Here is a 14,386-nt window from a genome sequence, read left to right as displayed (position 1 = left end):
ATACAAGATGACGATGCTACTGGCGTAGAGCTTTCCAACGAATTCAGATCCAATGAAGTTTGTGAGCGTATACGTAACGAGCAAAAGAAATGGAAAGAAAGGTTTGATGCAAAGCATCGAACATCACGGCCATACAACATAGGTGATTTAGTAGCCATTGATAATATACCTTCTCCAACAGATACATCACACAAATTGGAACCGATATACAAGGGTCCGTATCAAGTAATAAAGGTGCTACCTTTTGACCGCTATGTGGTTGAAAACCTACCAAATGCACAAAAGTCGGGTAGAAATTACACAGTCGTTTTCACCAAAGACAACATGAAACCTTGGTGTACATTAGGTCCTGAGCAAGATGACGAAAGAAATGAATGGTGTCCAGCATACCAATCGTCCCGGAGTGACGATCTATCAGGAAGGGCCGAGTTGTCAACTACAAATGGCAACCGAACAAGACTAACGAATGAATGCAAAAGGGAGTCGAATCGTGCAACCGTAGCAAGCGGACGTAAAATGGATGTTTGTTTTTCTTTCTTATAAATTTCGATGTTAAATTACAATTATATTTCTTTAACTATTTTCATTAAATAATTAATATTAAAGTCTTAAATAAGTGTTTGATTTATTCAGCTATTCGACAGTTATGACCGTCCAACAAGGCGCGCCAGACGTTTCTTCACTCTACCAACTGGCGCCAGTAGGGCCGCTCTCTTCCTCTGCTTCCATAGGCGGGTTCCGATAGAAACACTCTATTAGCTGGAGCGTCATATTTCATTCTTATAACATGGCCTAGCCAGCGTAGCCACTGCGTTTTAAATCGCTGGACTATGATGATGTCTGCGGAGAGCTCGTACAGCTCATCATTAAATCTTCTTCGGTACTCGGCATCACCAACGCGTAGAGGTCCATAAATCTAAGAATCATAAGAACAGTTTTCTAGAACACTCTCAGAGCCGCTTCATCTGATGTTGTCATGGTCCATGCTCCTGTACCATATAGCAGGACGGGTACGATAAGTGACTTGTAGGGCATGATTTTCGTTTGCCGAGAGAAGACTTTACTTTTCAATTGCCTACCTAGTCCAAAGTAGCATTTATTGGCAAGAGTGATTCTTTGCTGGATTCCAGAGCTGACGTTGTTGTTAGTGTTAATGCTGGTTGCCAAATAAACGAAGTCTTTTAATATTTCGAATTTATGTCTGCCAACAGTAGCGTGGTAGCCGAGGCGCATATGCGCTGACTCTTTGCTCGATGACAGCAGGTACATCGTTTTGTCCTCATTCACCATCAAACCCACCTTTACCGCTATCAATGTCGTCAGCATATGCCAGTAATTGCACGCTTTTATATAATATTGTTCCAGAGCGATTAAGTTCTGAAGCTAGTATAATTTTTCAAAATTTTTTCTCGTTTAGTTTCGAACGCCTCGGGGAGGTCCTTCCCAATTCTGACCGAGCTGATGTTGTTGGTCAAAGTCATTTTGTACAGCCGTATAAATTTTGGGGGGAAACCAAATTCAGCAATAGCGCCATATATGCAGCACTTTTCATGCTGTCGAAGGCGGCTTTAAAATCGACGAAGAGGTATGTGTGTCAATTCTTTTTTCTCGGATTTTTTTTGACGCATTGCGAAAATACGGTCGATGGCAGATTTACCTGTTCTAAAGCGGCACTGATAATGTCCAATCAGCCGATTCACTGTGGTCTTCAATCTTTCACACAATACACTTGACAGGATCTTATATACGATATTAAGAAATCTGATTCCGCTATAGTTGGCGCAGTTTGCAGTATCCCCTTTCTTGTGGATTGGGCAAAGAACCCTTAGATTCAAATCGTCAGGTTATTGAATAATAAACTTGGGATTCTTATAACTACTTATGTCGTTTGGCAGTGGATGTATTCATGACACTTTCAAAACTAATAATAAAGAATGGTCTTTTTTTTGTGATATCGTTGTATAGCCAAGATTATCACCACCCATGCTTGATTGACTGCTTGTGAACTGTCACTTGTGAAGTTGTCGTTGTTATATTATTTACGCTATATTTTTGTTGAGTCGAATGACAAGAGAAATTAGTGCAGATCGGTAAAAGTTGGGTGGAAATATTTAAGTGTCAAACATTATACGGAGAAAAACGGTCATATGGTCGAACAGAATTTTGCTAAATGGTCATAAAGTCAAATTTAAAAGATCATAAAGTAAAGCCATGACGTGAGGCCACTAGAAGTGATCATACGGCCAATTGACCTCATAGCCATTGACCTGATGTCACCCCACTCTCGAAAAGAACTGCAACTTTAAATATGTCTCGCAAGAAATGTTTTTTCACTGTCACACACTATTGCCATTTTAATGCTTTTGGATCAATATCAAGACTTTATCTAACAAAAACACTGACAAACTTTCGGTTTAGCTCCTAGGTTTTCTTAATTAATTAGTTATTTATTTTTTTTTGCATCCTATTTTTTTTAAAATTATTATTGGCCTTTAATCTTTAAATTTATTAAACTATTTTATGAACTCGAGGTTATTTTATGAGATACGGGACATTATCCCGACTTCGATAATGTAGCTATTTTACATGAGGAGAGAGATTATAGTAAACGCTTTACTTTGGAAATGCTTCATATAGCGAACACCCCTAATAGTATTAGGATGAATTTTAAAGCGTAAACTGACCACTGTGCACATGTGTATCGGGACTTAGTTTTAAGGCAACAACATTGCACGGTAGAAAGATCTCTCCCACAACAATGGGAAAGTGAGATGATATATGTATATATTAGGGTGGTTACAAGGTATATGGTGAATTTGAATTTTTTTTCTATCTTTCGAGGCACCCTCCTAAAATATGCCAATAGATCAGAAAATGATTATTGCAAAGTTTCAGGCAAATCCGATAATATTAAAAGATGCCTCATTGAGGTCAAAATTAGGAAAAACAGCGATTTTTCAGAAAAAATTTTACTGTTTCGTCAGTAAAAGTGAAACCATTTATGCCAAGAACTTGCTTGACTCGTATACCATTGGATATTGCAATGTCCATAGAAGTTTGCATGGAAATTAAAAATTAGGGATATCCACTATGACCTGATCTTTTAAATGCTAAATACTGCTAAAAATAACCGTTTTATAAAAATATTATTAAGATCAAAATCAATACAAATAAAATTACCTATCGAATGGTGTACGAGTCAAGTTCCTGTCATAAATGGTTTCACTTTTACTGGCGAAACACAAACAATTTTTTTTGAAAAATCGCTGTTTTTTCTAACCTTGACCTTAATGAGGCACCTTTTAACATTATCGGATTGGCCTGAAACTTTTCAATAAACATTTTCTAATTTATTTGCATATTTTATGGGGTGCCCCAGCGGAAAATCTAAAATTAATTTCTTGTGGCCACCCTAGTATATATGTATGCTTGTATGTATGTACATATGGATAGCTACCAACAAAATAGAAATAGCATCTCTATTTTTCGTATGTGTGTATTGTAAGTATGTACATATATACTAACATTTGTACACTAAGGCGATTTAATCTATCTTAAGCCTATATACATATATATATATATTTCTTCTGTACGTGTGTTTGTCACTTAACTCCTCCTTACCGACTGGACCGCTTTTGATAGAACTTAGTGTGTGGGTTCAAGGGGGTTTTAGGATGTTTTAGATGCATAATTTGGTCCGGGAAATGGATCAAGGCCGACCTAATCCAAAAAATCTTATTTATGCTGCGATTCGCCAGAAATTCGGTAAAGGGGTTCTTAATCGATAAAGATCATATTTGAGAAACTTTTCATTCCGCGAAGTGGACCAGGACTACATAAAATAGTTTATAGTTTTGCTTGAAATTTGGTTAGGGGTAATTCCTTTCTTTTCGGACAGTGGATCACGGTCTGATCTATTGTAATAAATCGTATTTATTGTGCGATTCCGGAGTGTTCTTGAGAAGTTTTTTCCAGGAAGTGGACCAGAGACCGATATATTCGATCAAATTCTCTTAATGGTTCGATTTGTCTGAAATTTGGTTTAAAGGTAAGCCACATGATAACTGCAGTTCCAATTCAGTTATAACCGAAGATGCTATGGCAGTGGACATAATTTAAAAATTATAACATTCGATTAATTTGTGAATTTATGCTACACTTACGGCCGTTTTATCATGTAAGCTTTAGGGTTTAGGGTATTTTTCAAATTCAGACTGAACTTTATTGACTTGGCTGACTATCCTTTTCCAGTCCAATTTTTATTTTATTGTAAATAATTATTTGCAGGCAATTAAAAACTGTTTTTTAATTCCAAAGAAGAAGAAGATTTAAACATTTTTAGTTCATTGTAGAAAAAACTGAAACAAAAATTATTTGCTTCTCAATACAGATACATTCACTTCATTTGAGATTGTTATACGGAGATAAAAATTATATTATTCTTACTTACCTCCAATGGTGTACACCTTGCAGCTATTTCAGTGAAGCCGACGATGTCACTAAAGTAAACCGTTACAGCTTCATACAATTCAGCCGGTACCTGTTCTTAATTAAATATATAATTATGTTATGTAAATATGTATTCAATTACATCGAAGTGCATCACTCTTGATTCGAAATAAATTATAATAGTAATTATCAAATTTAATTTATTTTTGCCAAAATATTTCACATAAACGTATTCGAACCCGGTTGTATTTGTTACCTGTTGAGTTTGCTTTAATTGCATAGCAACGCTTGGTGGTAGCATTTGAAAAAGTAACGAGTCACTCTTACGCTTCTCACTTTTTAGTTCCCGCGCTTTTTGTGCAAGATTAACTGCATACATCTTTGAAGAAAAAAGTAAATAATAAAGACAAAGAGGCTTTAAACCATAGCACTTAGGAATAAAATAGTTTGATGGAGGAGATCAAAAAATTAGGAAGTCAAAAAATCGCAATCGTTAAGTATTAGATGTCAGAGGGGCTCCGTCCTATTTATGATGCTGCCCTTTTTTCCATTGGAATTCTGCTTTTGAAAGTTTTAGAAAAGGCAAATAAAACCGCTCATGAAACATTTTTTGCAAGAGCATGCAATTGTCGCTGTACTCTGATGAAACTGAGATTGAGCTTCCCAAAGCAAACAAATGTGTCATCGAATGGGTGTGCCTTGACAGAAAAAATTTTCAAACCGTCCTTTTAGACATTGTGCTGACACATTTTTGGTGACTGCGGTACACACACCGTTAGAATTTTGATCCAAAAAATGTATCCATTCATTTTAGCAATTTTTCTAGCTTGTTTCAACTTAGTTTAAGTCCTCTCAATTTTCTACTCTGAATTTTATTCAGTTAAAATTCTGAACAATAAGGCAAACTTGCAGAATGGCAAGTTAACTTTTTAACTCAGAGTTAACTGCACATACATTTTTGCCAAATTTTTTTTAATTACCTCTGAGCTAAAAAAATAACTTGCCATTCTGCATGTGGGCCTAAGTCTATCTCAAAATTGTTTAAAAAGAAAACATTTTGAATTGAAAACAAAATAGGAAAGTATAAAGGACTTAAAAAAATAAACTTGCAGTCACATTTGAGAGAAGTGCTGTAAGTTATACATAGACTCTTTTCCACAAATTTTGTTATACAGACGAGATACTTCGATTGTAGAGCAGCCGACACTTTTTTGTTTGTTAAACTCAATTGTAGACTTCTCTGGCTTAAATCCGAAACAAAGTTCTGCGCACTTATTTTCACGAAAATCGCTATAATCTAAATTTTAAACCAAATTTGATTTGGTCATATATGTAATACAATGAGTTTCAAATTTAGGCTCACATTTTTAACCCTGCATCTAAATGTGTTACTCATACGCCATGGCATTCCCTGTCAAGAGTCACTAACCCTATGATTTGATGGATTTGTATAGTTAACGACTTAACACGGCTGTATTTAAAATGTTGTGCAATACTATGGTAAATTACGATAATACGAGCAGTGGCGTAGTGAGGTTGTCTTGAAGCGCCCTTGCCCCATCGTCGATCTTAATATGTCAAAATCAGTTTTAATTTGCTGAATGAACGTTCGCAGCTAGAGAACACTTTTCTAACGCGAGAAATTTCACATTCTGCGCAAAGACAAACATCTCTAGCCGGTTCTCCGGGCATTTGCCTTCTTACACGTTTTACTATATCAATATCCCATTTTTCACAAAGATACTTCGCTTTTTCTATTGCTTCTTCACAGAGAGTGTCTCGAATTTTGGACAGTTCAGTCGATAATGACTTAAGGTCATGATACTCTTCTCTAAATTTCATCACCGGATTTTGTAATCTGAGCTGCAGACGATCAATCCTCCTTAAGAATTCATGCCAGAAATGAACTAATGTTATGAAACTAAAATTTAGTATTTATTATTGTAAAAAATTTAATGAGCTGATAGGCCTTAGTTAAATAAAACACAATATTTAAAGTTCAAACATAGTCATATGTTCCTGAAGATGATTTCAGACGGAAATCGAAATATCGACGAAGTAAAACTAAAACACAACTTTAAATATTGTGTTTTATTTAACTAAGGCCTATCAGCTCATTAAATTTTTTACAATAATAAGTACTTACAAGGCTATCAAAAATCAGCAATAAAATTTAGTATATTTTGCAACAGAATTGTAGCTTCGCTTCTGGTGTCACTTGTGTTGTTAGTGTCCTCTGCTAATTGTTCTAAGTGTTCTATTACGTAGCCCATCGACGATAACGCTAACCGCTTGTATTCTGGCCCTCCATCGTGTTTCAGATTCACGTTTGACAGTCTTTGTTAAAACATTTTTTAATAATTCCTATCGTAACGTTGAACGTGAGAAAAAAAGATATATGCTTTCAATTATTCACAACCTGTCGTGGTGTTCCGGATATATGCATGCATTTTTTAGTATAGAAATTTTTTTCCAGAAATGAATTATAATAAAAATACAAATTATCCAGGAAGTTCTGCTTTGCGGACCATTTGGCGCCCCTTGTGAGTAGCGCCCGGTGCAAGAAATTTATTAATATATGTACATATGTCCATGTACATTAGGTTGGAACTTCTTTTTAATTCCTTATCATTCTAGGATATTTCCTATAAAATTTTATGTTTTGCATAGTGAGCCATATTTTTAGTATTAACAATGGAAATTCCAAACACTTATTGGAAATGCTTATTTATGTTAAAGCTCTCTAAAAGTGTGGGACGAAGAACACTCACACAGTCGCGATGATATGAAACCGATATTACTAAAATAAAGCTAACAATATGATAAACCTTGATGACAAAACAATTAGAGCATAGCCATAATTTAATCCAAAATAGCGAATATATTAATTTTGGATACAAAACAAAATTGGCTTGACTTAAGGATGAAACCATAGAGGATCGTTATTATTTTATATAATGAATGTAGCAAAATATGCACATCGCTCAAAAGCCTTTTTTTATGACATGATTATTTTTGATTTTTTTCAATAATCGTAAAAAGTCATAATTTCTTTTTTCATATTTTTTTAATCAATTGGAAAGTAATCATTAAAAATAGAAAATAATGTTAAGTAATCATTAAAAGGCTTTTAAAGAAAATAATCAATTGAACGGGTAATCATTACCATTAGTAATCATTATTTAACAGGTCTGCTTCACACCCAGTTTATTTCAATGGTTTGTCTGATTATACAAATATGAGTAGGGCCTTTTTATATGTGCGTGTGTAGTAAGAATACTTACTTATATATGCAAAAGTATAAGGTGCGTATTAATTGTATTGTGGCGAATATTAGCATTTCGATACATCACTATGCTGCTAGTAATTAAACAGAAAGCAGCCACACATACATGTAAAGAGCGAAGCTAACAAAAAAAAAAGAAAATGACTCATACATACATGTAGTCAGCAACTAAGAGCGAGGAGGAAAGAGAAACACACACATATCATGTAATCATCAGTTAAGAGCGAAGCTGTCATTATCCACACATATACTTATATATATGTATCTAAATAGCCAAATATGAGATACAACTATTCTAGAGAGCTGTTCGTGAAAAAATAGACCTCAGGAAAAATTGGCGAACGAGGTAATCGGGAGTATGAAAGCAGCATAAGCAGAGGAATAATCAGTCAGTTTGATTTTAACACGCTATAATTAAAGTACACGAGAAATGTAATGGTGAAGTACTACTTCCAAACCCCCAACTCTAATGCAGTTATCCCACATACCTCAATGAGTGTTGAGAAAATAAAAAAGAGTAGACTCAATCAAAAACAATGGCTCATATGTACATGCTTGTATATGTATGTATATGGGATGGTTTTCATACAAAAATCACCTTTTTTCTCAAAATTTTTGATGTTGCTTTGCCCGCTACTTTATCCCAGGACCTTCGGTGTGGTAGGTGGAGCACCTTACCACCACACCACGGAACCGATCGATATCCACTCTTAATACATATATTTTCGTATATTAAAGTATTTATTACCTGAATTGTGGCAGCAGCATTTTTAACCAAGATTATAATTATTGGAGAAACACATAGGACCACGACCAATATAGCAATGCCCACCGCCTCCTTATTTGCAGCTTCAGAAAGGGTTGTATCCACATATTCCCTTGATATTTAAATAAAAAGTTAAAATAAGCAAATTATCCCGGATTAGTTCATAAATTAGTCTAAAAATATCCTGAAAGTAATGACGTAATGATCTTGAAATTGTCTCGAATAGATTCCGAAAATATTTCAATATACATAAATATGTAGTATCGAAAGCAATCTCGATTCGGAAGCAGACCTACTCAATCTTTGTTGTTTTTTATACTCAGCTGAGCAGAGCTCACAGATTATATTAACTTTGTTCGCATAACGGTAATCCGTAACGGCATAAACTAATCGAGATAGATATAGACTTCTATATATCAAAATGATCTGGGCGAAAAAAGAAATAATTTTGCCATGTCCGTCCGTCCGTCCGTGCGTAAACACGATAACTTGAGTAAATTTTGAGATATCTTGATAAATTTTGGTATGTAGGTTCCTGGGCACCCATCTCAGATCGCTATTTAAAATGAACGAAATCGGACCATAACCACGCCCACTTTTTCGATATCGAAAATTTCGAAATACCGAAAAAGTGCGATAATTCATTACCAAAGACGGCTAAAGCGATGAAACTTGGTAGGTTGGTTGACCTTATGGCACAGAATAGAAAATTTGTAAAATTTTGGACAATAGGCGTGGTACCGCCCACTTAAAAAAAAAGGTAATTCCAAAGTTTTGCAAGCTGTAATTTGGCAGTCGTTGAAGATATCATGATGAAATTTAGCAGGAACATTACTCCTATTACTATATGTATGCTAAGGATAAATTGGCAAAATCGGATTACGAACACGCCCACTTTAAAAAAAAATTTTTTAAAAGTCAAATTTTAACAAAAAATTTAATATCTTTACAGTATATAAGTAAATTATGTCAACATTCAACTTCAGTAATGATAAGGTGCAACAAAATACAAAATTAAAAGAAAATTTCAAAATGGGCGTGGCTCCGCCCCTTTTCATTTAATTGAATTTTTCGATATAGAAAATTACGAAAAATGACAAAAAAAAATGCCATAATTCTATAACAAATATGAAAAAAGAGATGAAACATGGTAATTGGATTGGTTTATTGACGCAAAATATAACTTTAGAAAGAGCTTTGTAAAATGGGTGTGACACCTACCATATTATGTAGAAGAAAATGAAAAATTTCTGCAGGGCGAAATCAAAAGCCCTTGGAATCTTGACAGGAATATTGTTCGTGGTATGACATATATAAATAAATTAGCGGTACCCGACAGATGATGTTCTGGGTCACCCTGGTCCACATTTTGGTCGGTATCTCGAAAACGCCTTCAACAACTAAGGGCCACTCCCTTTTAAAACCCTCATTAATACCTTCCATTGGAAACCCATGTTATACAAACACATTCCAGGGTTACCCTAGGTTAATTTTGCTAAATGGTGATTTTCCCTTATTTTGTCTCCAAAGCTCTCAGCTGAGTATGTAATGTTCGGTTACTCTCGAACTTAGCCTTCCTTACTTGTTTTTTATTTAATTTGTATTTCTTTGATTGTGTTCACGTGACTAATGAGATTAAAAATAAATTCAAACATACTAATTGTAATGAATTTGAAAACCCTTTACGTTTCATTGTAAACTTGGCTTCTGCCATCAATAAATATTCCTGTAACCAAGCTCAAATTAGCTGAAATCCTTTTATAATCGTCAATTTATGAAACACGTCATTCCTGGAACGTTCTAGAAATGAGGCATTCCCGAAGTGACGATTTTGCCATCTTTACGCAAAATTTTGTCTCCGGTATCTTAAATTGTGTCTACCTGCATTCCCGAATAGACACACTAATTTTATATAACATACATCTATTACAATTAAGCTGACTGCAACTAATCCTAAGTCACTAAGTATTAGTCAGCCTAACTAAATTTTGATGACTGATTCATCTGTAAAAATATTTTACAGACGGGCCACAATGAAAAAAGTTTTGACATGCTTTTACGATTTCCCGGAATGAAGAATTCATACTTTGACAACTTTTAAATCATATCCATACCCATCGTGGAATCACCAGGTGAAGTGAATAGACAGAAGATGTACGCTATCTGAAATGGTTCAGGTGTATTTTCAACGGTCAGAACAGGGGAATATTTTTAACCACTTTACAAAAATTGGAGTAGATAAATAAACATCTTTCTACGGAAGCCATTGCTGAACCTGTTTCATTTCACCTTAACAGTGCCACAAAACGCGAATGCAGCAAGAGGGGATACTAAGCTCTAGTGAGAATTTAAAATACGATGTCTTGAACTTGTTCGAGAAGAGGTTTCTCGCGAATTACTCGTAAAGCTCGCGAGCTTCTCGACATTCAATTCAATCAATGCATTGGTTGTTTTATTTAGAGCTTACGATTTCTCCTGGAGCACAAGCGAAAATTTCTACAGCACCAGAAGTAAACAACAGCGAAATACATGCAGCGACTAAATTGAAATTCAAAAAGCTCACGAGCATTTCAAGATTCGAGAATCTCGCGGGAAGCCGAGTTCTCGAATTCTCGTTGAAAAATAACATATTGTCAATTTGAGTGAAGTATCATTGGAAAAAACCTTAAGTAAAAAAGTGTATAAATACTGTCCATACAGCGATTAAGTTTATGTCAAGAAATCGACTTTTCCATTTCTCGGGTCTCGAAAATTTCGGTTGTGTTCCAAAGGAAATCGTATGCTCTATTTAAAATTACTGATAGCAGCGAAATTTAAAATTACTGATAGCAGCGAATGAAAAAGTTGAATTCGCCCCTTTAAACTGTGATGAGCAGTAGAAAAATTACTTTTCCATCAACTGCAGTTAAAGCTTTCTACGAAAAACCGAACATAATAGGTAGAGGTGTTACCTATTCATACAGTACGTCTGTGCGTCAGTTATTAATTGAACTTTGCTGCCTTTAAGCCACATCCAAGAAAACTTCTAGTTTTTGCAAAGAGAAGGGAGTTATTCTGTAACATTATTCCTGCGGGTATATTCAGTAGGCGTGAGTTTTAAAATGTACACTTTTTCTTCATTTAATTTGTATGAAACAAAAGTGTTAATTACAAAACTCACACTTACTGAATACAGCCCCAGGTTCCTAATTGGATTATTCCGTTTGATCGTCAAAAAATTCTGGTAACACTATGGACATATTCAGTCTAAGTGACGTCTTTATTGACCGGCTATTTAAACCTAACCTAACCTACATCCTTTTACGGCACTTAAATGGGTTTTTGGCTCGTTTACTGGAGATGTAATGATGAAAAATTTCACATGTCCGCTTGGAAGTGATCGTAATACTCTCAAATGCGTTCCACCCATTTAAAATGGGTACACATTTCTAGCTGCTTTCGTGGTTTGTCGGTGGAAGTCGGAAGTAAAAACCCTTGGCAGTTGAATTCATGTTAAATTACTAATGTTACCAAGTTATTATTTTCCAAAATACATATGTCAGGGGATAGATGGGCCCGCGGCATTTGGCCTAGTACCAGAAGATTGTGATCCGAAGCGAGCCGGATTCATTTATTGCAAATTACAGTCCATAATAATATCATTTCTCTAACTTTAGGGGCTCATTTTCAGGGCAAAACGGCAACAGTGAGTTATTGTTTTTGATATACATATTTAATAGAATACCATTGTTTTAGCAAAGTTTTTACATAAAAAAAATATAATACGACAATTTTGGGGTTCTTCTTGTAGGAATATCAAAAACATTCTTCGAAAGTCTTGGGTTGCTCTGCTCAATGGAAAATCATTGGTCTTATATAACGTCAGTACAAATAGTATGTTTTTAAAAAGACCTGGGGCTGGATTCACTATACCTAAGTTTATGTGAAATATGTATTAAAAGTAGCATATTTTACTCCTGTAAATTGAAAGAAACAACACTTCTTTGGGGACAAAATTGGTGAACAATTTTCAGATAGCCGAATGAAAGAACAATGAAAAATTTAGAGCAAGACGATTGACGGCTTATTTCACCTGGTTATTCCACCATGTCCATACCATGACGCTTTCAATTTTTTGAAATTTTTTGATGTCTGTTTTGATCTAGGTCAGCAATACGTAGATAACGTTACGATAGAAACTACTTAAATTTATCTTTTTTTATTTTTTACTCTGTTGAATTCAAATGATTTTTCAAGCATCATCGGAAACAGAGATAAAATTTAAAATTTTTGGAAACATTAATCAGAAAACCGCTTCCAACTTAAATTCGCAACTTGAATTATTTTGTATCATATACTAAATTTTCATTCCAAATTTATCGTGAATTATAGAAAAAAAACAATTTTGACTTATAAATACCATATTATATGTAGTATATTCCTAGAATTATACCTCTAACATGACCGGTTTAAATAAAAACTTACTTAATTTTAGTGCGGAGCGCCTTTTGAAGAATTCTTAAATCATCTGTAAAGTTGTGCATCGCATCGTAATATTGTATTGCATTCCATCCATCAGATATATTTCGAATATTTTTTAAAACATTTACGTTCCTATGAAATAAATATGTAATTTTACTACATAGCCATTTCCTACAATGATCGATTTCTGAAAAGAACCACAACTTACTTATCTACTTATGCTAAAATAAAATTCACATCCCTTCAATCCTCTAAAGCCTCATCATATGAACAACTAGACTCTGCTTATGTCGGGTATGATCCTCTCTGCTGCGGTTTTCGTCAAGGCTTCATACCAAATACTTACCCATTTTCGGTCCAGTTACCTATGTTTAAACCCTTTCATATGGTACAATATCATATTGTAACGAATTTTGGGAAGTTCCGCTTATTTAAAACCTTCTGCTAACGTTCGAATCGCTGAACTGTCGAATAAATAAATCTAATATTCTGTATTGCAAAATGGTCTTTATTAGACTACTTTGGGAGTAGTGCAATCATGCTTCACAATTATACTGCACTTCGCAACTAATAGCGTGTTCTCAAGCTGATATGTATTACTCAGTTAGCGCTGCTTTTATACTCTCGATTTCCTCGTTCACCCATTTCCCCTAAGGTCTAGTAATTTCGCGAGCAGTTGTAGCTCATGCTTGGTTACCAGCTATATACCTGTATATTTGTAGTTTATGGCCATATGCATGTGTATGTGTGAGTAGCTACTTCGGCTGATGAATGCATCTGTGTGCGTGAGATATCTCTTCGTTAGCTTGTGATGTCAACAACAATCTCCGTCTCAGTTCTCGGTGTTTTGACAGGATTGCAGCTTCTTTAACTTTATTTCTCTAAAGCTCGGCTACGGAATCGGAGATGCTTTGCACATTAGTGGCTGGCCTCTTGCTTTCTTAGTGGCTCCCGGCGTTTCTCTGTCTTTGTCCCAAGTGCTGCTAGCAAGGGACTTGAAAATTTTGTAACGATTCTAAACTGTAGGTACAATTCCGTCTGCATCCTTATTAAAATTTAGATCATTATTGGATACGCGGATGTCCAATATTTCCTACATTTGCCTAGTCCATGTCATAAGTAAGGTCGGCGAGGACTTGGTCACCTAAGCAAAGGCCAGAATCTATTGCCATTATAAGTCATCGGCGTGGGAAACAGTGGTGACTCCTTCAGGTGTGGAAGTGAGCTTTAAGATGTAAAAATTATACAACAACGGAGACATGACACCATCAAGCGGCACCCGTAGTATGATTCCTCTTGGTTGTGATGTTGTGTTTCTAAACTAGACCGATGCTTGTCGACAATTCAAATAGTTTGGGTTTCATCTTTTGAGACTTGGTGGAAGGGTAGACCGTTCGAAGTCTTGCAGTAAAGCGACGTGATTG

General features: G+C 35.1%; 1 protein-coding gene across 1 annotated transcript in view; it reads right to left on the bottom strand.

Moving 5' to 3' along the window:
- LOC137246167 (uncharacterized) overlaps positions 1-14,386 on the bottom strand; it is an 81,830-nt gene that overhangs the window by 47,647 nt on the left and 19,797 nt on the right. Inside the window, exons 8-11 of the mRNA XM_067777250.1 lie at positions 12,966-13,094; positions 8,484-8,613; positions 4,706-4,828; positions 4,451-4,540 (exon numbers count right to left, since the gene is read on the bottom strand). Of these exons, the coding sequence (XP_067633351.1) occupies positions 4,451-4,540; positions 4,706-4,828; positions 8,484-8,613; positions 12,966-13,094 (472 nt within the window). The remainder of the gene's footprint in view (positions 1-4,450; positions 4,541-4,705; positions 4,829-8,483; positions 8,614-12,965; positions 13,095-14,386) is intronic.

Source organism: Eurosta solidaginis, chromosome 3 (assembly GCF_040869045.1).
Source record: "Eurosta solidaginis isolate ZX-2024a chromosome 3, ASM4086904v1, whole genome shotgun sequence".
In the NCBI taxonomy this organism is placed as follows: domain Eukaryota; kingdom Metazoa; phylum Arthropoda; class Insecta; order Diptera; family Tephritidae; genus Eurosta; species Eurosta solidaginis.
The sequence above is the reverse complement of the archived record's forward strand: the minus strand, read 5'-3'. Positions and strand labels throughout refer to the sequence as shown.